The sequence below is a fragment of the Pogona vitticeps genome, chromosome 6 (genome assembly GCF_051106095.1).
Source record: "Pogona vitticeps strain Pit_001003342236 chromosome 6, PviZW2.1, whole genome shotgun sequence".
In the NCBI taxonomy this organism is placed as follows: Eukaryota; Metazoa; Chordata; class Lepidosauria; order Squamata; family Agamidae; genus Pogona; species Pogona vitticeps.
The window spans coordinates 38,695,166-38,718,051 of record NC_135788.1 but is presented as its reverse complement, the minus strand read 5'-3'; the positions used below and the strand labels follow the sequence as shown (position 1 = coordinate 38,718,051).

General features: G+C 42.4%; 1 protein-coding gene across 3 annotated transcripts in view; it reads left to right on the top strand.

Moving 5' to 3' along the window:
- The first annotated feature begins 2,676 nt into the window (after positions 1-2,676).
- Positions 2,677-22,886, top strand: part of DAZL (deleted in azoospermia like) — a 36,505-nt gene continuing 16,295 nt past the window's right edge. The window contains exons 1-8 of one of the 3 annotated variants that reach the window (XM_020780110.3): positions 2,677-2,834; positions 4,925-5,047; positions 6,258-6,349; positions 7,086-7,137; positions 9,081-9,147; positions 11,875-12,005; positions 12,726-12,803; positions 21,653-21,703. In XM_020780110.3, the coding sequence (XP_020635769.3) occupies positions 2,832-2,834; positions 4,925-5,047; positions 6,258-6,349; positions 7,086-7,137; positions 9,081-9,147; positions 11,875-12,005; positions 12,726-12,803; positions 21,653-21,703 (597 nt within the window). In that variant the 5' untranslated portion in view covers positions 2,677-2,831. Of the gene's footprint in view, positions 2,835-3,584; positions 3,687-4,121; positions 4,174-4,924; positions 5,048-6,257; positions 6,350-7,085; positions 7,138-9,080; positions 9,148-11,874; positions 12,006-12,725; positions 12,804-21,652; positions 21,704-22,886 lie in introns of those variants that run through there. The other 2 variants (XM_020780126.3, XM_020780119.3) reach the window with 2 other exon arrangements.

Genomic DNA, 22,886 nt, shown 5'->3' with positions numbered 1-22,886 from the left:
CTCAGCAGAGCCTTCCTATCGTGCCGTTTTCCGCAATGGATTAGCCACTCCTGGCAGGAGGCGGGATAACAAGCCTCTCTGCCAGGTCGCAGAATGGCGCGATAGGAAGGCTCCGTCAAGTGTGCGTCCACGGCAGAATGGTGAGCGAGACCCTCATTATTTCCACCTGTGTGCGGGTATTCGAATATGAATACCCCCATCTCTACACAAGGCTCCCCTCTTCCTCTTCTACACCTTTTTTATTTTTTGCTCTTCTGACACATGGCACAGTAGTTTGCCAGTATCAGCTGTGCAACAGATCTGAGATCATCTGGTGCAAGGGTAGTTATGCTGGCAGTGGAAGTTTCCATTGGTTATCCCAGTGCCTTTGGACTCACAGTTTATCTTCCAAAAAGGAAATAAGGAATTGTTCTTCCTTCTGGATCTACACATAAACAGATAAGATTTTTAAATAAAGTTTTTATGAAAGAAGAAATTTCAGGGACATTTGCTAGAATACATCAGAGGACAAGCTCTCTGCAGACCTCCCCCCACCCCAATGGTCCTGACTGTGAGCAGAAGATAATTACAGTAAAGGGCTTTAGAAACAAGATGAATTAACATATACTTTAGTAAGAATTCCAATTTATAAATTATAATTACATTAAATTATTTATGTCATTAATACCAAATAATCATATTACACCATAAAGAACAGAATCTGGGTAAAAGGAGGGTCCATAAAATCAAGAATGGATCCTGATGATTTCATATGAGTTTTGTGGAATCCTAGCCTAATCACCATCAAATCATAGATCCCATCTATGTTCACAGAGTAGAGCACTGAAATCATAGGTCCTTCATCACATGGCTCTACAGTGGAGCAAAAACATAGGTCCAATACATGGATCCACTTGATTTTTACATAGGATCATCCTAAAACCACTGTCCTTAGGTCCCACCTGTACCCACAGAGTACACCATATAAATTATGGGTCTTTCAGTGCATGGCTTTGCAGTGGAATAAAAACTCTGATCAAAGGTTCAAATTCCCAGGGATCCACATGATTTTCAACAAACTACCATCAAGCTGTAGATCACATCTCTTCAGGCAGACTGAACCATAAGTATATCAGATATTTTATCCAATGACTGTGAGGCAAAAATATGGATCTTAGGTCTTCCCCAAACAATAATCAAATCATAGTTCACATTTGTGCTACGAACTATACTTCAGAAATTAATTCCCCATTCTGCCACCATGTAGAATAGCCAGCCTGTGTACCTCAGGCAAGCAGTACAGTTCAAGGGTGCCTAAAACATCTGAACAATGTATTCCTAAAAAACCCTAGACAGGATCACCAGGATCAATTTGATAGCCAATATGTGGCCGAAACTGTGAAATGTGATTTAGTTCTGATTTCTATAGCATTAATTGTAAGACTAACAAGAACCCCATGTCCAAGTTCTAGGTCTGTACACCATGACGTGCACTAGGATTTCAAGTCCCCAAATTTGGGACTATTGTCATTATGTCCATAGGCAGGAACGTGTACTATGATTTAAATATGTTGGCTGTGTGGCATAATAATTGCACTGGAAAAGTCCTCTATCAAGGATAGAGTAGCTACATGAAAGCATACCTATGCGTTTGATAGTTTTGTGAAAGACAGCATATTCACCATATGTAGGTAAAACAAGGGAATATGTGCTTCACATCCAAATTTTTAGTGCTTCATTGGTGCTATAAACTGAGCTATATGTGCTATTTATGTTTAAGTCCCTTGGCACAGAAGTGTTTAATGATTCAGCATGTTTACAAGTGCTCTCTCTACTCTAAAGAAATGAGAATCCAAGAGGAATCTTGCCAAGGGTCTAATGTTTCTTCCCACTCTAGTAGTGAACAACTCCAACACCATCCCCAAAATGCTGGGGAAAGGGTAATACCGAAACATGGAAGTCATCTGGGATTTAAGTGAGATCCTATGTAAAAATCCTAACATTTATGGGGATCCTGCAGATCTGTACTTATAAACCACACATTCTGCCATTTTTATTAGGCCTTGTGATGTCTATTCTGACAGCAGTTTGAAGATTACTTTAAAAATGAGAAACTATGCCTTGAATCTGAATTTTTACAAACTATAAGGATTTTTACAATTGATTTTGTGAATGTGTGGGATGATGGGGAAGGGATCCTCTATTAAAAATCTACACATTCTATACTATTTCTGTTGGATTTGACTTTTAAACAACCCACCCCCCGCCACAAAACTATATTTTTGTTCCAGATTAACTGATGTGTAAATACCACTACAGTGCTGCTTGTAACCTGTGTTTTGATAACCAAAAGTGAGTAGATTTAAATTTCTTCTCGACCACTCTTTAATACAAGAAGGGCGAGTGAGGTGAAAATCTTACTCTGTGTTTCTGAGCGACTTGCCCGCTAAAAGGATTTAAAAAAAAAATTAAGTTGGGATGCCTCAAATTACGTATTTCAGAATGATCCACTTGGCATTCATCATGATACAGCTTTGAAGACCTTCCCCACTGTCAAACACCCCTCCACCCCAATGAATTAAAAACCACCCTCAAATAATATCTAAATTCTTTAAAGAAAATTTGGTAAAATCAAAATATTTCGATCCCTCATAATTACTGCGCCCCCGCCCCCACCCCTCCCCGACATAGGAGCGCTGGGTGTGGCGAAGCCCTGCTTGATCGTCTCTGGGCGGGGTTTCTCCCGCTTTCGAGACCGGCGGTGGCTTGAGGGCGGGTTGTTTTATTTTAAAGAGGGGAGGCCCGTTCCAGAGTTTTCGGGGAGTGGAGACTTGGCCCTCACGGGTGGTACCATGGTAAGTTTTTAATTCAAGGAAGCCACGCCGTAGTTTTCATAGGAGAGGCAAAAAGTTGCGTATCGATTTATTTATTTTTTAAAAAAATAAGTTAATGAGGTAACGTCTCGTTTCTTATGAGGAAAGGAGAGTGTAGGGAGACGACTTGAATCCTGGCAGGCAGGGCACTCGAAATGGTTTCGAAAAGTTGAAATTTGGTCCCAGAAAGAAGGTGGGAGAGGCGATCGCCTCGAAAGCCTTCGCGCGTAGCTGGAAAGCAGGGGCAGGTGGCGGCTTGGGAAACGGTGGGAAGGCGGGGCCGCGGCGGCACCATTTTGTCTCTTGGTCGCGTTGACTTGAGGTTCGAAGCCTTCTTCTTTTTTTCTTGTGAGGGGAGGCCATAGAGATTGTTTGTTGATGAAGGGACCGTTCTCTCACACGAGTCAATGGTTGTTAAGATCGGCCTTGTAAACTTAAACGTGTATACTTTGCCGTAGAGTTTCCAGTTAGACTTGCTTCCAGATTAACCTAGGTAGATAACCGGCCCGTACGGTAGCTGCGGCTGAACGTAGACTCCTCTGCCTTTTCCCTCGAAGTCTGCAACTGAGAAATGGTACTGCCAATTCCCTTTTTGAGTATGATAACATCATACAGTACAGTATATGGTATGATAGCCATGGGCGCGTGCTCGTTTCCCCCCCACCGCTTCGCGCCTGCGCAGGAGCGCCTGCCCACCCGACCCCTGCGTGCGGGCGCTTGGTTGAAGGGGTGGAGGAGTGCTTGCTGCCGCCGGCGGAAGCCTGGGAGTCTGAGCATGGCGGGAGAGGGGTTCCTTCTGGCCGCTCGCCTCCCGACGGGCTCCAACGAGGCCAGGTCGGCATTCCTCGCCCGCTCTCTGCGGGAAATTCAAATGCAGCCACGGGTGCCGGTTTCAGAGCTGGAGGCACCAGAGGCGGCCTCAGCCCGCTGAGGGCGGCGAGGAGCGCCGACCCCCGGTCTCGTTGGAGCCAGCCGGGAAGCGAGCACCCGGCCACGCTCTGCCTCCCAGCTCTTGGGCGTGCTAGACCAGCGCCTTGCCCTGGCAGCAGGCGGTTCCACAAGGGCGGCTGCGTTTTGCGTGCCGTCTGGAACAGCCACCTAGATCCCGAGCATCGAGCCACGCTGAGGGAGAGTCTCCCATCCCAGCTATTTCCACCCTCACGAAAGAGCACCCTCTATGAGGGCGGCGTGGAGTTGGGGGGGGGCGGACCGGTCCTGAGGGTAGCAACCTCTCCCCCCCCCCCGGCGTCAGCCCCCTCGAGCCGAGCAGTGCTGCCCAAGACTCGCGACTAGAGGGAGATGAAAAATCACTGCAGAGGCGGTAACGGCGCCGGGAAGCGGGAGGAGAGTGAATTCGCAAACGAGGCGGGAAACTTCGGGCTTCGTTCACACAGGCTTTGCTCACTCCTCCCCCTCCCGCCCTCATAACCCTCTCCTGCTGCTGCTTCGAAGCTCTGCAGGCGGATGGACAGCTAAGGGTCTGATCCTCCTTCCAGCTTGTGCAAGGAGATTGGAGCGAGCGCTCCTACCACTTCTAAGAGGAGGAAAGGGAAGAGTTTGGCAATGGGCTGGAGCAGTTCCGCTCTCTCGTTTTCTCTTGGGGAGAGATCCACACAGCAGAGGGAAGAGTGCCTTCCCAGGGACTTTTCTCTCTCCAAAGGCTGTCCCTTTTCAGTTGGGGCTGCTGCCCTTGTAGAGACTTAGCAAGGTGGAATCTCTTTTAGAAAGATGTCTGTATATGTTTTAATACAGCATCCAGAGTTTATAAAGGGAATGCATGTAGTTTTGCTGCAGAGAAATTAAAGCTTTAACGAAAAGTGAAACAATTTGCACTGGCTAAAAAAGAGTTTATTTTATTTATTTATTTATTTATTTAACTTATATGCCGCCCACACTACCCGAAGGTCTCTGGGCGGCTTACAGCATTTAAAATACAATAAAAAGGCAAAATAATTAAAATGCAGTTAAAATATATATTCTAAAAATTGCCATCAGACCCACATTGTGCTTGTGCTTTAAGTGGGGGGATTGGTTTTTATGACAAAGTATCTCAAACTAAAATTTATTTGCAGTCTGCTCCACAAGAATCTCAGAACTCAAATGAGGAAAGTACAGTTACAGCAAGTCAAGGTTATGTTCTTCCTGAAGGGAAAATTATGCCAAACACCGTTTTTGTGGGAGGAATTGATATAAGGGTATGTACTTTATATTGGATTTGTCAGCTTTTATTTCCCTGTTTGTCTTGATGACTCTGACCAGTTCTGCGCAAGAAAAATCACAGTGTTACACACCGGTAAGACATATTAAAGGTAATGGGTTACTTCTGATTAGTTACAGTGCATAGAACTGTACTGATAAATGGTGCATTTCCAGTTTCTGAGTCAACATTACTTAATCTGGAGTTTAACTCTTAACTAGATGAGCTGGCTGAGACTGCGCTGAAACTAAGTCCTCACAGCCTACAGATGCTGAAAATTGCTTGGAACAACCCAGACCCTTGCCTAACTGTTGGTGTGATGGCTGGGCTGAAAGGAGTTTGAATGTGAAGTAAATTACCTCCTCCTCTCCTTGGTTTTTAGCTCTCTCAACATTGCTGACACAAATGAGAGCAGCCAATAGAAGTGAGGGCAATTGTATCAACAATAGAGGTATCTGTCCATTCCATGCCCATTATAGTCTGGATTGCACAAATAAATGACTTTTTTGTTTAGCAATTCTATAGCAGATGGAGAAGAGCTATTATCATTCCAGTATTGCACTTGTTCGTTCAAAAACCAATTGGAACTTCAGAATTGTCTGTTTGAAGGCATTGTCATAGGACAATATATTTGGCATATCCTGACTTAAATATCTTTGCCAACAAAAAAATTATGTAAGTGTCCTACAACCATTTACAGTCTATTTAAAATATTTTCCACACACCAGAACTTTGGGAAGGATCTTGTGCTTGACCTGAGGTGTTGCCCTCTAACTGTGAGAGTTCCACAGCTATTTGATTCATCACTTGTCTTCACTAATACAGTACAGCAGTGGTCCCCAACCTTGGGCCTCCAGATGTTCTTGGATTTCTACTCCCAGAAATCCTGGTCAGCAGAGGTGGTGGCGAAGGCTTCTGGGAGTTATAGTCCAAGAACAGCTGGAGGCCCAAGGTTGGGGACCACTGCAGTACAGTACTTGTTTTTGTAACTAATTTAAGCTGAACATATTTTTAAATCTCTTTTATAGCTTAGTTTGTGCCATGTGAAATATCTTCACTAGGTTTTTTTCATATGAACATGTTATTTCAGTTCAACATCTACATTCATTAGGCAACAGTTTACAGTATTTGTCCTGGGGAATATAATTTACTTCTGAGTATCACAGTAATGTTCACTTGCACATTCATGTGCTATAATCTATCTTTAGATGGATGAGACAGAAATTCGGAACTTCTTTGCACGATACGGCACTGTTAAAGAAGTGAAAATAATCACTGATAGAACTGGCGTGTCCAAAGGGTGAGTAGATGGCTTAGGTTCCTCAATGAAAACGTCTCCATTGTGGTACCATTCATAACACTGTGGTTGGAAACTTGCTGATAATTTATGCTTGCATCAGGGAAATTGCCTAGGTCTTACTGGAAGATTGCTACTAAGATACGCAGAGAAATGCAGCCAGCACCTCATTAATGAGCAGGAGTTTGCTGCAGCTGCTTAATTATAGTTTCCTTGCACCACTGTAAATTGAGCAACAGGATTCTGGCCATTAATGTACTAATGTCTCATCTAACAATATGAACTGTGAAATAGAAATCTCAGCTGTGAACTTGCTCATATTTCTCTTAATATTTGGCACTTGGTTTCTTTGTATTCATTGTAATTTGCATATGTTTTGAATTTCTGTTTAAAGCCACCTGAGGGCTTTTAAAGCCAAAAGAGTGAGATATAATGCAAGTCATAGAATTAATGAAATAATATAGGCAACAATAGACCCCTAATCTGTTATTTTGGCAAATTCATTGATCCATAAATAATCCTTGACCTCCCAGAACAGAACTGTTATCCACTAGAACTCTTAATCCCTGTAGTACCTTTTGCAAAGAATTGTCATAATATAATGCCCAGAGGTTATAGTCAGATATATGTAGGATCAGAAGTCAGCCACAGCTGTTCAGTGAAGAAGGGTGATTTTTAGTGATGGTAGTTATTTGTGGAATACTGACACTGCTACATTAATTTTGTCTTGTCTTTATAGGTATGGATTTGTATCATTTTTGGATAATGTAGATATACAGAAAATAGTTGAAGTAAGTTTTTGATTTGGGGTTCTTTAATATGGAAGTGTTCGCTTTAGGAAATCAGCTATTCTCTGTTTGGAAACTAAAGGGATTCTTTAGATCAGGGTGGATTTCATTTAAATTGTGATTTAAATTTTAAAAATCAGGTTTTTAAAATGATTTAAATAAAAAGTTGATTTTTAAAATTTAAATTGTGATTTAAAACAGTTTGATTTTTAAAAATCTATGATTATTATCCACCTTTCTTTAGATGGAATACTGGGTTAGAATAAGTAATGTGTAGAATTTGATAACAATTTGGGACCGAAGCGTATGTTCTTTAGATATTTCTTTCTAGAAAAGAGGACTTTGGTCTTTAAATTTCCAAACAAACGACAACTGTCAGATCCCATATCGATCTTCCTCAGTTATCCTGACTGCCACACAACTGCTTGCAGATTGGTTACTGTGTAGAAGTGACTATATCACCAAGTAATCAGAAGAAAAGCTTTAACTTGTTCTTCAGAAAAAAATGACTTAATGATACACAGGGCTTGAAAACTTTCAGACCATCTTTTTCTTTCAGCTGTTTTAAACAGTCTGCCCAAGGACTTCATTACCTTAAACATCTTTAAAAAACTGAAAAGCTTGTGCCACATAGAAAATACTTAGGAGTAGTGGTATCAGGTTTTCCTGTTTCACAGATCAGTCAGAACTTCAAACAGGAATGGAAGTAGGAGAATCTTCCAGATCATAAAGGAATCCTTCTGGATCTGTTAGACCTGTTAAGAGGGCCATTTTCAAAGTTTTTGCTTTGCTGCAGAAGCGAAAAGTCCCAGCAAATGTAGCATTTCTTACATTTTCCATTTTCTTTAGTTCTACCCCCATATAAATCTACGGACTAAAAAAACAAAAGTGTGTACTGTGCTGCGTGTGTAGGTCAATATTAATCAAGATAGGACCATTTTAAAAAATTCCTTCCCTTCTGTAAAACATAGTGCTCAAGGCAGCTAGCAGACATGGTTGCTGTTCTGACACAGTTCTGAATTATTCATAAAGTGGTGCCTTGAGGTGAAAGATGAAGACAGCCCACAGAATTTTTCAGTGGAAAACCAGTATCATGCCTGAATGGACTTGTGTCAAGTCAGGCAGGGAAGCAGTTGGGTAGTGGGATGACCTGTACTCCTGACAGAATCCTAATCCTTTGTTGTTATGCTTGGATGTTCTTGGACAGGGTACTTCAGTAGGGTTATGGCTTCACAATATGTTACTGGTGCATTTGGCTGAGCCCTCTCTGCCTAACCAGGTACATCAAGTCAGCTTGCTTATCAAGGATCAAACTCTGAATCACATAATGTTTGACATAATTGACCTAGACTTAAATAATATAATTACTAGAAGAGTTAGGAATTGGCTGATCAGCAGGTAGTTTAAAAATTGCTTTCTGCCAAATGCCTGGTATGCTCATTCAGAAGACCAAGATACATTTTATCTGTACCAGCCCCTGGTTGTTTGCATGAGACCCCTAGGTACCTACAGCTATCAGAAAGGTAATTAATTTCAGATTGTAACAGGAAAAATACTAACTAGAATGACACATCTCATTAACAGATATGGGTAATGCCAGAAGTTTCAAAGCAATTGCAAGTACTTTTGGGCAATATATATATGCCACAGCTTGCAGCATTCTGTGTTTAAGTTGCTAATAAAAAAAGTCAGAATCTTATTGGTGTTTGCATAAGGTTTATGCAGCTGTGGCTGACTGCAGCTAATTGAGGAGGTGCCTCAGCATGTCTTGGTAGTGGGCATGGTCATGTGTCTGATTAAGTAAATTAAATGGGCCCTAGCACCTTATCAGTTTGCCCATGGCAGATAATAGAGACCCTTACGCAAACACCAGTAGAGTACAGGCCAGTATTTTTATCACTTTAGAAAATGTATGAATTAAACCTTTACACATGGCTCTTTTCTAGTCCCAAATCAACTTTCATGGGAAGAAACTCAAACTAGGACCTGCAATAAGGAAACATCCAAACCTATGTGAGTGTCATTACGCTTGTTTGTCTATATGAAGGGAATGTGTTTCAAGTTGCAAAGGTTATTTTTGCTCCTTGTACTTTATGGCAATTTCTGTAATAAAAGAATTTGAATTATTGTAATGTTTTAAGCTTTTTCTAAATGTCATATGCAGTGGTGGGATTCAGCAGGTTCGCACCAATTCTACAGAACCGGTAGCTAATGTATTATTGGTTCTGCAGAACCGTTTGTTGGCCTGCTGAATCCCACCACTGATCCTGGCCAGTGGTGGGATTCAGCAGGTTCGCACCAGTTGTACAGAACCAGTAGCTAATGTATTACTGGTTCTGCAGAACCGTTTGTTGGCCTGCTGAATCCCACCACTGGTCATATGCAATGATACAGTCATCATCATAATGTGCTGTCAAGTCAATTCTGACTTATAGTAACCTTTTTAAGGGTTTTCCGGATAGAAAATACTCAGAGAATACCATTTCTTCTGGCAGTGCCTTGGGACTGCAGGCTGCCCAAAGTCACATAGGCTTGTTCTTCTGGGATGCACAGTAGGGAATTGAACTCCTGACCAGATATCTAAACCACTGAGTTATCCAGCCAATAATAGTTCTTGTTTACAATGTTAACAGTCAAAAATCTCATTCTACAATAGGCATTGTACATTCTACATCTATAATATTGAAAGTTGTAAATAGAATCCAAAATATAAGTTGTAATATAAATTGTAAAGAGTCCAAAATTTATTGGATTGCTCCTCAATTTTATGAAATTCTGTAGGCATCTAGATGTAGGCATTTAGGTTAATTTTTCTGTCTTGCCTAGTACGTAGCCCTGCAGATTAGGAAAACTGCTGTTCTCAAACCAAGATTATATTTTCAGAAATATATAGAGATGAGAAATTGACTTAATCAGCCTTGATTTCCAGCTTTGACAATTCCTAGAGATTTTTTTCATTCTCTGAACCATGTTACTTCATAATAACAAGTAAAATTCTTGGAAGCCTGGTTAAAATGATTGCTTTCAGTACAGTGGTACCTCGATTTATGAACTTAATCCGAATTGGAATGGTGTTCATAAGTCGAAGCACCATTTCCCATTGAAATGCATGGGAACAGGACTAACCTGTTCCAGCATTTAAAAAAAATACCAAAAATAAAAATAAACAGAGCAAATCCCACGCTGGGACTGCCAAAAAAAATCACCAAAAACAAAACAACACCGACCCTCTATCCCACCCCCACCAACAAAACAAAAAAACTTTTTTAAAAAGCAGCACCTTTAAAAAAACAGCCTCCTGGGGTTCCATTGCTGTTGGGATCGCTGCGGCCGGGAGGCTTGAGCCTGGGTGGGTTTCTTCGGCTGCTTGCCTTCCACTTGCTCTGTGCCACCTTCTGTGGGCCGATGGCAGGAAATTCAAGTGGCGGAGGACAACAAAGAGGGAGCAGGAGGCAAGCAGCTGGAGAAACCCGGCCAGCTCAAGCCTCCCGGCGCTCTGCTGCCTCCGACATGGCCAGGGGCGAGCGATCAAGCACCTGGCCAGCTCAAGCCTCCTGGTGCGCCGCTGCCGGGGTGAGCGGCTAAGCACCCGGCCAGCTCAAGCCTCCCAGTGCTCCGCAGCCGGGGGAGCGATCAAGCGCCCGGCCAGCTCAAGCCTCCCGGTGCTCCGAGGGCAAGCGATCAGGCGCCCGGCCAGCTCAAGCCTCCCGGCTCTCCGCTGCCTCTGCTGCGGCCGGAGGTGAGCGGCCAAACACCCGGCCAGCTCAAGCCTCCCGGCACTGGGCTCCCACTGCCTCCGCTGCTGCCGCCAGAGCACCCAGGAGGCTCAAGCCTCCTGCCTCTGGGTCACCTCTGCCCGCGCTGGCCCCCCCAGAGCACCCAGGAGGCTCAAGCCTCCTGCCTCTGGGCTACTCCCACTGCATCCCTTTCCCTAACTGTTGTGGCAAAACAGCCACCAAAAGTTCAGTAAATTCACATTTCCCGCCCTTTCCCCTGCCTTTTTGTGTTTGTAAGTCGAAGCTCCATTCACAAGTCAAAGCAACATTTTGCGAACGGAGCCGTTTGTAACGCGAAATGTTTGTAAGTGGAAACACTAGTAAGTCGAGGTACCACTGTATCTTCCTTGAATAATACTTGTTTCTTTAGACTAGCAAGCTTAGTTATTACTCATTTGCAGCTTTGTGTGGACGAAGGCAAACTTTTACTTATTTCTCTCTCTCTTTAAACACGCACACATTCTAGAAACTAGAAGTGTCAGTGAATAGAGAATTATTGAAAGTAGACACAAAATAGGGAAGTAGATTGCAAAAAAAAACTTATTAAAGTTGTAGAGTTGTAGTAGGTATTGAGGGGAATCAAATGGTTAAAGGAGTGATTTAAATGAAATTCAGCAGTGAACAATCTAGCTACCAGATCTTGCACTAGCTGTAGCTTCCAGATACTTTTCAAGGACAGCCCCATATAAACTACATTATAGTAGTTTAAACAGGAGTTAACTTAAGATATGGGTCACTAGTCAGATCTGCCTTCACTCGAAGGAACCCAGCTTGCATAACAACCAGCGGAAGGCAAAATCAGTTTTTATCAGGTTGCAGTTTTGGAACATCTGGAAGGTCATCAGTATTGATACTAAAATAGAAAACTAGTGCTAGAATTTTTAAAAGTAAATCTAGTGTATAGGCTGTGATCTATATTTTAAAATATATGAAAGTAATCTCAATCCTTTTCTTGTATTTGAAGGTGCCTATCATGTGCCACCCAGACCAGTGCTTATTAATTCACCCACACCTCAGTTCCACAGTGTTTGGAATAATCAAGAAACGTATATGCAGCCTCCAGCTATGATGAGTCCTGTTACACAGTATGTTCAGGTAAGGTTTGCTGGTGTGGGATATTGTAATAATCTCTGATAGGTTTTTAAATCTTCTGGATGATGTAATAAAATTCCAGTGTATATTCAGGTAACATTGCTTAATTGGGTTCTGTAACCTGTGATTCCTGTCGCTGCTCTGTCTTCTAACGCAGTGGAGGAGTGTAGCCATGTATCACAAGAATTTAGAATACATGTACTAAGTTTTTTTAAGTTCATGTGAATATTTTTCGGTTTTATTTAAATTTATTTAATTTATATGCCGCCCACTCTACCCAGCGGTCTCTGGGCGGATGAGGAAGAAAGCTTGAAGTTAGGACTGACTTACAGTTTCATATCCTGACTTCCTAACAGTTGATTTAAAAAAAATAAAAGTTGATTTACCAAGTTAAGATATATCAATAAGCTGCAGTTCATTGCCAACCAGGAGAAGAAAGGGTTTTTTTTTAAAGTTTTACATCTCTTACTCATATGCAAGAAAATGAGATTTCCTGGTTTGTCTTCTATATTTACATAAGCTATGGCTCCCTGTCTTGCCTGGGAAGGAGGGTTGTATAGCTACAGATGCATACTAGTGAAATCCTGCTATTTATCCTTAATCAGTGTTTTAAAGAGACATTTGGGGCAATTTTCATAATTGGTATTCAAAAAACTTATGATTTTAAAGAATCATATTTAAGGAGAAAATGTCCCATTGTACCTTTGTTTTTTGAAATTTCAGGCATATCCGTATGGCTCCCCAGCTTTATTAATTCAACAGCAAGTTCCTGTAGGCTATCAGCCAACTTACAATTACCAGGTTAGAGTGAATTTTGTTTCAAAGTATGTGAAATGTTCACAGAGCAATTATTAAAATGCCACTCACTTCCCCCAGTGAATTTCCATGGCTGAGCAAGAATTCAAACCCACGTTTCTGGAGTCCTAGTCCTTCATGCTATCCACTCCACCGACTTGGGTACCCAGTGTGAATATAATTCATCACTACCATATCTAATTATGAAAACGGAGTTTGATGATAGGTCTGATCTGCAGTTAAGGTTCTTGAATATTGCAGAATATGCAGAATGATTTAGATGTAGAGGTGTGAGACTATGGAACAAATGAACACAAAGAAAACCATTCCAGGTGTTATGGTATAAATAATATCTTTGTACATTTATGTTTGTAGGGACTGAGATATTTAGGTATGATATCTTGTTAATTATCTTGAAATTGAGGATGAAATATGCAATTTAAAAATGCATTTTTATACGGAGATTGCTTGCCTCTTCTACTTTCTCTCATTGCCCCATCTTGATTATTTGCTCAGATTTCATCCTTTGTAAGTAGCCTTTGTTACTAATCTTGATATATTAGGAATCCTTAAACTTTGAGGCTGGTAGTTTTACCTGTTGTTATGTGTCATCATTTAACCACATGATTTAGAAACTGTCCTGTCTTTAACAACCCTGCCCAACTCCTGTAGCAATGGCTGCTGCTGTTTTTGAGTCATTCCATTTCATATTTTGCCTTCTTTTCCTGTTGCCTTCAATGTTTCCTAAGATTTTTGTCTTCCTGTGAGTCTTGACTTCTCATAATATACCCATGACATCTTTAGTTTGGTCAGTTTTGTGCTAGAGAAAGTGCAGGTTTTATTTGACCTAGGACCACTTGTTTGCCTTTTTGTGGTCTGTGGTATCTATCTAGATCATTTTGAATTTTTGTCTTCCAGGGTGTTAGCTATTATACCCAATTTTGTTCATCTGGCCCTGGAGGTTTGAACTCAGTCAAAGTAATAAGGTATTCCTTGACTGTTTATTTATCAATCTCCAGCTGCAATCTTGTTCCTTGCTGCACTTTACATTTGTCTGGAGGGTCATAGCCTGTTCTTTGGGAAAAGACTGAGCTAAAATAGGAATTGAGCACCTCGGCCTTTTCTTTGTCTTCTATTACCATTTTCCCATCTTCATTGAGTAGTTAAGCCACTGTTTCTTTTCTCTGTCTTTTGCTACGCACATACCTGAAGAATGCTTTTTTGTTGCTTTGAATGTCTCTAGCTAGCTTCCGTTCATTCTCAGCTTTTGCCTTCCTAATGCCACCCCTGCAGTTCCTTGCTACTTGTCTGTACTCGTCCTTGGTGGCCTGGCCTTCCTTCCACTTCCTATGGGTGTCCTTTTTAGTTTCCAGGTCATCTCTGACCTTTTTGTGAAGTCACTGGCTTTTTAAGCTGTTTCTCACATTTTGTTCTTCTTGGAATTGTTTGTAGTTCTGCCTTTAGAATTTCTTTTTTTAGAAGCTCCCACACTTCTTGGACTCCTTTTCTTGTTAGAATCTCCTGCCGTGGGACTTTACTTATCCTTGTACTGAATTCATTAAAATAGGCTTCTTTAAAATCCTGCGTATTTGTGTGGCTACAATCTGCTTTGATTTCTTTTGAAATCAAGAATTCTAGTAGAACAATCTCACTCTTGCCCAGAGTTTTCCGTACTGCCACTTCCTCCACCAAGTCATCTCTGTGGTTAGAATCAAGTCAAGGATAACTAGTCCTCTAGTTTTTTTCTCTGCTTTTTGTAGGAGAAAATTAGCAGCCACACAAGCCAGGAATTTCTTGGCAGAATTTGCCTCCAAACAGATATCAGGATAATTGAAATCTCCCATCACTACTACATTGTGTCTTTTTAAAATACTTGCAGTTTGTCTTTCAAAAGTTTCATCTGCATCCTCTCCGTGATCGGGTGGTCAGTAGGAAACTCTTAACTACCTTGTTCCTTTTGTTTTTTGTCCCAGCTACATTGATCCAGATGCTTTCAGTAGGACAGCCAATCTCCTCCTCCTGTATTTCTTCGGTGCAGGAATGTGTATTTTTAACATATACTGCTACTCCAAATTATTTTCTATTTATGTTCTTTTTGAACAATTTATATCCTTCAGTTGTAGTATTCCAGTCATTGGAGTCATCCCACAAAGTTTCAGTTATTCCTGTCAAGTCATTTACCCGCCTTGAGTGAAGATTTCCAGTTCTTGTTTCTTTCCTATATTCCTCTGATGTTTATGATATGGTGCCTGCTTCTTCATCGTGGCCTCTGTGAATGCACACAAAAGGTTTAAATCAGCGCCTGCGCTGGACCTCACGGAATCTTCTCGAGCTTTAAATAGAAAATTAACAAAGTTTTAGGTTGCCCCTAATGTGCATGCTCCGCCCGCCAAAGCCTCAGTTCCGTTTTTCCACCAAGCGATTTGGAACCTCTCACATTGAGCTTGTTCTTGTAACTGTTTTTTCTATTTATTTTATGGTTATCTTACTTCAATCTTTGTCGGAGGCAGCACCTTCGCTCCCTCCCAGACAAGCGGAGCCATTCCCACCTGAAGACATCGCCTCTCTGATGCTGAGCCAGCTTGCATGTGCTACTGCAGGCTTGGCTTCTGCCCCTCATAGCCCTGTGTCCACTGGGCGGGTATCCTTGGCTCCGTCTGTGCTCTCTGTCGCTTCAAGACCGAACTCTCCACCTCGAAAGTGCTCAGCGAAAACTAAACATACTTCTCCGGATCAGCGTCGATCTCCTCAACATGAGGTGGTGGTGCTTCCTTGATCATCTTGACGCCGTCATAGAGATAGATCGGACGACTCTGATTGATATTAACCAAGGCACAAGAAGCATCGGCGTTGACACAGAAGGGATTACTCTTCTTCGGACACTTCCTCGACATGGAGTGATAGATGTCAAAGAAGGAAGAAGGTGAAATATATGTATGCTTCTTCCTCTTCTCCATCGATGTCTCCCCGCAGACATCGACGTTGACAAAAGAAAAGACATTGTCAGAGATACAAGGAAGGGTTCGGCAGTCAACTCCTCCATTTTCAGCGTCGACTAGTGTGTGATCTTCCCAGCAAACTGCTTCTTCCCCCCGTGACGGCGATAAATATTTCCCAAAACGGCCTCATCACACTTTTACCTCCAACCAAGAGGAGATATTTTCAGGTGACTCCTCTGCCCCTGAGAATGATGTTCCTCAGGAAGCATCCGCGGAAGAATTACCAGGAGGAGATGTAGTTGAGTCTGATACAGCTGACAACCATGCCTCTTCTCCTTCTGAAGATTTTTCATCATATTCCCAGATACTTTCCAGGCTGGCTAAAACCCTCAAAATGGATATTGAACAACCTGTTCCACCTACAGAAGATCTCATTTTTGGAGTCATAAACCAAGAAAGATCCCCACTCTTTAGCCTAACTTTTATACCAGCTTTAATGGATATTAACAAAGACGTTTGGAACCAACCATCCACTCCCATATCTAGACGTACAGAGAATTTGTATCATGTCCATGGGGGCAATACCAATTTTCTACTAAAACATCCTATCCCCAACTCGTTGATAGTTGAAACAAGCTGCTCCAGACCAACTGGAAAATCCCACATAACTCCAACAAACAGAGAAGGCAGAAAATTGGAAGTGCTCGGTAGAAAAAGTTATTCTCTCATCTCATTCCTCCTCTGTGTCACAAACTACCAAACAGCCCTGGGGCTTACCAAAAACAGCTATGGTTGCGGAGTCTACTAGCACTTAAGATGACTCCAGAGGACATACGGCAGGGTTTCTTGAATACATATGAAGACGCTCAGACGGTCTCCAAACACCAAAGATATCAACCAGGCATGCAGCTGAAACTGCAGCCGTGGTCCTGATGTCAGCGGTCGCTCTACGAAGACACGTGTGGCTCAGGGCAGCCAACATAATGGAAGATGTTAAGACATGAGTAGAAAACCTACATTTCGACGCCAAGCGCCTCTTCAGTGAAAAAACCGATGGAACTCTCACGGAGCTACACAAAATGACAGCTAAGTCTTATTCCATACAGCCACAACCTAAATACAGTAAATACAATTGGCGCAAACAATATACAGTGGTGCCCCGCATAGCGAGGTTAATCCGTTCCGGATTAACCATCGCTATTTGGAAACATCGCTAAACGGAATAGAAAAACCCATTGGAATGCATTAAACTTCCAATGGGCCCCAAACTCACTGTTTAGCGATGTTCCTCCACAGCACAGGCATTTTTGCGCCCTCGGTAAGCGAGGTCAGGTCGCGAAAATGCTGCGCGCAGCCATTTTGGGTCTTCCGGCGGCCATTTTGGAACCGCCGATCAACTGTTCCCCCGACATCGCAATGCGATGATCGGTACGATCGTCGCAAAGCAAATTTTGCCCATTGGAACCATCGGTATGCGATTGCATTAGCGATCCCAAAAAACTGATCACTATGCGAATTCATCATTAAATGGTGCGCTCATTATGGGAGGCACCACTGTATTCAATATTCTCAACCCTCCCACCAGTACAAGCCTTTCAAGAACTTAACCCAGAACAGATCTTCACAGACCTCGTCTTCAACTTCCAACCACTGTTCCCAACAAACTCAGCGTAGACAGTCTTACAAACCACCTACTAAAAAATCTAAACATTATCTTTGACTCCACCATCACACCATTCGGATAGCATCCCACGACGAGACTACAGCATTTTCTGCAAAATTGGATGGCCATCACAAAAGACTCTTGGGTCTTAAACATTATAGAATTTGGTTACCGACTGGAATTTATAGAATATCCTCTTCTAGGGCAGATCAAGCGTACTTCCTTCGATCCTGCTCTAGAAGAAGTTCTTTCTCTTCTAAAGAAACACATCATCCAAAGAGTCCCCACAAAAGACATAAAAAACGGGTTCTACTCCTGTTACTTCGTCGTCCCGAAAAAGGATGGGGGAATCAGGCCCATTCTGGATTTAAGGACACTAAACACTTACCTTCACCCAAAACGCTTCCGAATGGTGACACTGGACACCATAATTCACCTGTTCAAGAAAAACAAATGGTTTGTAGTGATAGATTTAAAGGATGCCTATTTTCACGTGACCATCCATCCCAAACACAGAAAATACCTCCAGTTAATATTTCAGGACGCTATTTATCAGTTCCTAGCCCTCCCATTCAGACTCTCAACAGCTCCAAGGACGTTTACAAAATGCATGGCACCAGTGGCTGCTTACCTGCATCTGCACAAAATTCAAGTCTATCCTTACATAGAACGATTGGCTAGTTGTCTCCCCGTCGAGACACCAGGCTCTAAAAGACAAAAGATTCATACTTCAAGTTTTGCGGAACCTCGGCCTGTTGATCAATGTCAAAAAGTCACATCTCGGGCCATCTCAAATAGTGGACTACATCGGTGCCAGGTTAGACGCCACCAAGGGGCGTATTTTTCTGCCCACAGAACGGATAATAAAAATACAGAAGGCTGGTCGGAAATTCCGACCCGGATCACGTGTCTCTGCGAAGTATGCACAACACCTGTTAGGTCTTATGGCATCCACGACTCCAGCTCTAGTGCATCCCCTCTTGAAAATGAGATCCCTCCAATTTTGGTTCTTGACCCTGTTCAATCCCATGAAAGATTGCCAAACAAAGTGTCTTCGTGTGTCACCAGAACTGGCTCAACAGCTCCAGTGGTGGAACTTCTCCCCTCACTTGCTGATAGGGCAACCTCTTCAACTCACAGTACAAGTGACAACAGATGCAAGCCCAACAGGATGGGGAGCACATTGCGGGCAGCACCGAATACATGCCTTATGGTCCACTCAGGAACAGACTCTCCACATCAGCCATCTGGAGATCATGGCGGTCCTGAAAGCAAAGCTTTTCTCCCACTGATACAAGGTTGTAGTGTGCAGGTGATCACGGACAACACCACAACCATGCATTACATCAGCAAACAGGGAGGGACTTGCTCCGGATCACTTCTGTTCCCAACACCGTATCTTTCCAGTGGCAATACACATCGCCACGACAATGTGTTGGTGAACAAGCTGAGTCGGATGACAGGCCAATCCCATGAATGGGAGTTGAACGACAAGAGTTTTCACCTTACTGTGTCACCACACCCACAGTGGACATGTTTGCCTCTCATCGCAACAAAAAATGCAGTCTGTATGCTTCGAGAGCTGGGTATGGCAAGAACTCCCTCGGGGATACATTCATGATACCTTGGACTTTCGTCCTACTATACCTGTTCCCACCACTTCCACTGGTACAAAAGACTCTGATAAGGATCCGCCGGATGAGGGTAGAGGCAATACTCATTGCTCCCTACTGGCCTCGCAAAGCTTTGTTTGCCACGCTTCTGGCAATGGCTTCCGACTTCACCAAGTTATCTCTCCTGCCGGATCTCTTGACACAGGATGTGGGCAAGGTTTATCATCCAGATACAGAGGCCATGCACCTGACGGCGTGGAGAATCTCCCCAAGATCAAGGAGGTTTTAGATAAGGCTAGGAAACCTTCTCCCTCCTGTATAGCTACAAATGGAAGAACCCATGGCCACGTGAGATCTTCATTTATTGTCCTTTAAGCCACTGTTTTTGGTGGCCATCACATTGGCTCGTAGGGCAAGTGAACTTGCGGCTGTTGGATCTGCTCAACCATTTTTGCAGTTTTTTAAAGACAAGGTAGTGTTGCACCCGGACATTTCATTTCTACCTAAGGTAGTCACAGACTTTCATCTCAACCAGCCTTTGATGCTTCCTACTCTTTTTCCTGATCCTGTAACAGACACTGAGCGCATGCTCCATACCCTTGACATGAGACGAGCACTAGCATTTTATGTCTCGGACGAAAGAATTCCGATCTTCTAATAGACTGTTCTTATGTGTCTGTGGGCAGAAGAAGGGCTCACCTGCATCATCATCAACGCTCTCCAGATGGTTTGTCTCCACCATTTCGTTGGCTTATGACCTTCAACATAAAACTCCACCTGAAGGCCTTCAGGCTCACTCCACCAGAGCCATGACTTCATCTACAGCCCTGCTACGTGGAGTTGATGTGCCTGACATCTGCAGGACAGCTACTTGGTCTAATGTCTCGACTTTCATCACTCACTACAGACTAGACCTGAGGGCTAAAAGAGAGACAAGTTTCAGGAGAGCAGTGTTTACATCCGTCCTCCAGTGGCGGCCCTCCTTCCAGTAAGTGAGCATGCTAGTCACCCTTTTGTGTGCATTCACAGAGGCCACGATGAAGAAAGGCAGGTTACTTACTTGTAACCATGGTTCTTCAAGTGGATCTCTGTGAATTCACACAATCCCGCCCAACCTCCCCACTGTCCGTCACTGACTAACTTGAGTACAAGCTCTAGTTCTTGTGGCGGATAAATGGAACTGAGGCTTTGGCGGGCGGAGCATGCGCATTAGGGGCAACCTAAATTTTGTTACTTTTCTATTCAGAGCTCGAGACGATTCTGAGAGGTCCAGTGCAGGCGCTGATTTAACCCTTTTGTGTGAATTCACAGAGGTCCACTTGAAGAACCATGGTTACAGGTAAGTAACCTGTCTTTTTCTTTGTACATTTTTATGACTATTATTAATATTGATGTTATTATTGATTCCCATTAGAACTGTTTGGTCCATTCCTCTTATTGTGTGTAAGGCTTTATCTATTTTTTACCTCTGTGCTTGTGTCTCCCTCCCCCTTCCAATTCAATTTAGAGCCCTCCTGATGAAGTTCTCCATGCTGTGGCCAAACACATTCTTCCCAGTCCTTGGGAGGCTCATGCCATCTCTTGCTAGCAGTCCATCTTCCAGGAAGCTTAACCCATGATCCCCCCCAAAACAAATCCCTCATTTCAAAACCACCTTTGTACCCAGTCATTCACCTGGATTATTCTCCTTTCCCTTTCTGTTATTTTCCAAAAACTGGTAGAATGGATGAGAAGACTCTCTGGGCCTCAAGAGTCTTTAAATTTCCTTTGCAGAACTTCAAAATTGTGATCTCTTCAAAATTGCTCTTGGCTGTGTCGTTTGTTCCTATGTGGATGAGAAGGAAATACATGTATGAATGAGAAGGAAAGGATATGTATAGATGAGAAGGGAAGGAATGTGCTTATCACATTCCATGTTTCAATTGTACGTGTGATGACAGTATCAGACTTTACTTTCTCCTTGGTGCACATAGCTATTAGACATGCTTTAGACTTTAATCTGGTGGCTTCATTAGCAGTTGCACTATTCATGCTTGTCCTTTGCTCTTCTCCAGTAGCTTATTGTGCCTTCTGGCTTGGTGGGGCCTCTGTTTTCAGCACTGTCTTGTTTTATTTTGGATTGTCTCATCTTAAGAGTTTTCAAAGAAAGAAATATTCAGAAGTGGGCTACCATAGTCTTCTGTGCAATACTAACAAAAGTTAGCGTTGATGCCAGTGCTGTTGTCTGCGAAAGATCCTTACCCAATGTCAGTGTTCCACCACTACTGCTGCTGCCCAGTAACTGCCCTTCAGGAGTTTCTCTACCCTTATCACCATTGTACCTGTCAGATATCTTCTGCTAATGTGACTTACATCTTAAGAGGATGGATGAACCTTGGTCTGGTGTCTCTGCTTTGACCATTTAGCTTGAGTGACTCCACTAGAGGTCCATATTTGTAATGGAGTCTTGCTGCCTGATGGCACTGCTTTCACAATTCCTGACATAGTCAAACTCTCACAATGTTTAGGTGTACATCCATAAGAGGGGTTTTTTTCCAACCATGTATTTGCATATGTCTTGATAATGAATCTGTATTTTACAGTACTGTATGTGCTAAGAATAGTAGCATGTTAATTACCCCCTCCCCTTTTTTTTTAAAGATTTCTCCACAGTGGCCTCTTGGCGAGCCAAGAAATTACATTGTGCCTCCGGTAAGGTCACTTTTTAGTTAGTTTGTTTTGAGCATAATTGCCAGCAGCTGAATTGACTGAAAAACCTTCTTAAAAATTAGAAGAGCACTTCACAATGGAGAGGAACACTGGAAAGCATCCCTCTTTTTTCTGGGGATGTTGCTAAAATTAATTTGTGCGTTGGCAAAGATAAAAGTTGGCTTGTGGGGTTTTTTTGTTTTTGTTATCTTCAAAATTAATAGCCCAATTTTCTGTAAACGAATGTCTACCAATTGGCTTATGAAACTGATAAAATCAATGGAGTCAGTTAACAAATTAAATAGAATTTTAAATCACTTTTAAAATTTAGTACTAATTAACCAAAAGTTAAGAAATAAAAGCATATGGTTGAAGATTCAGGCCAGAGGGAGAATAAAAATAAAAGCCTACTATTAGCTGACGACAAATTGCTGAACATTAAAATAAAAATGATATCAAGCAGTCAGATCAGGTTCACAAGGCTCTAATGGGAAGGCAGGGTAGTTGTAGAATGACCACAGCAAGATTCCAACCTTTCTTGGTGTCTTTAGATTTCAAGCAGGTGGGCAGGAGCATTATTTTCTATAAGTAACTAAAAATTATCTAAACAAGTAGATTTGTATGGATCAGGACAGTCCCTGGTCCAAGATAATTTAGACAGGGGCTAAGAAAGATTGAACATAGCTAAGATAAGTCATTTTGAATGTTTGGAACATGATTTTTCAGATATTACTGACTGATTGCTGGAAGAGAAAAGGTTTGTCCTCTTGAGGACCAATATGCCTGTCAGTGGCTGTTACCAGCATTCTGAGTTTCCCTTAGTCTGAGTTTCCCTTGCTTCAGAAACATGGGGAAGACTTTTATCAGAAGGTGGTGGTGGTAGTAAAGGGTTAGTCCTTCTCACGTGCTTTGTGATCAGAAATACTTTCTGTGCTTTTTGAATTAATTTTTTCTAATCACTATTGTTGGGAGTGCTGGTGTTTTCCAAGTCCTTGAATTAAAAAACAAAACCCAGTAGTATCTCATTCACCTTCCCCAGCGTAGCTACTGGTTGCTCCTTTGTCACTCTTGAGTACTTCTTTAGATTTAGATTTGGATAATGGATTCTGGAGGTCACAGCTTTGTGTGGTTATAGTCTTACACAGCAAGAGTGATAAAATTGAGCCAATTAAGAGATAGGTAATAA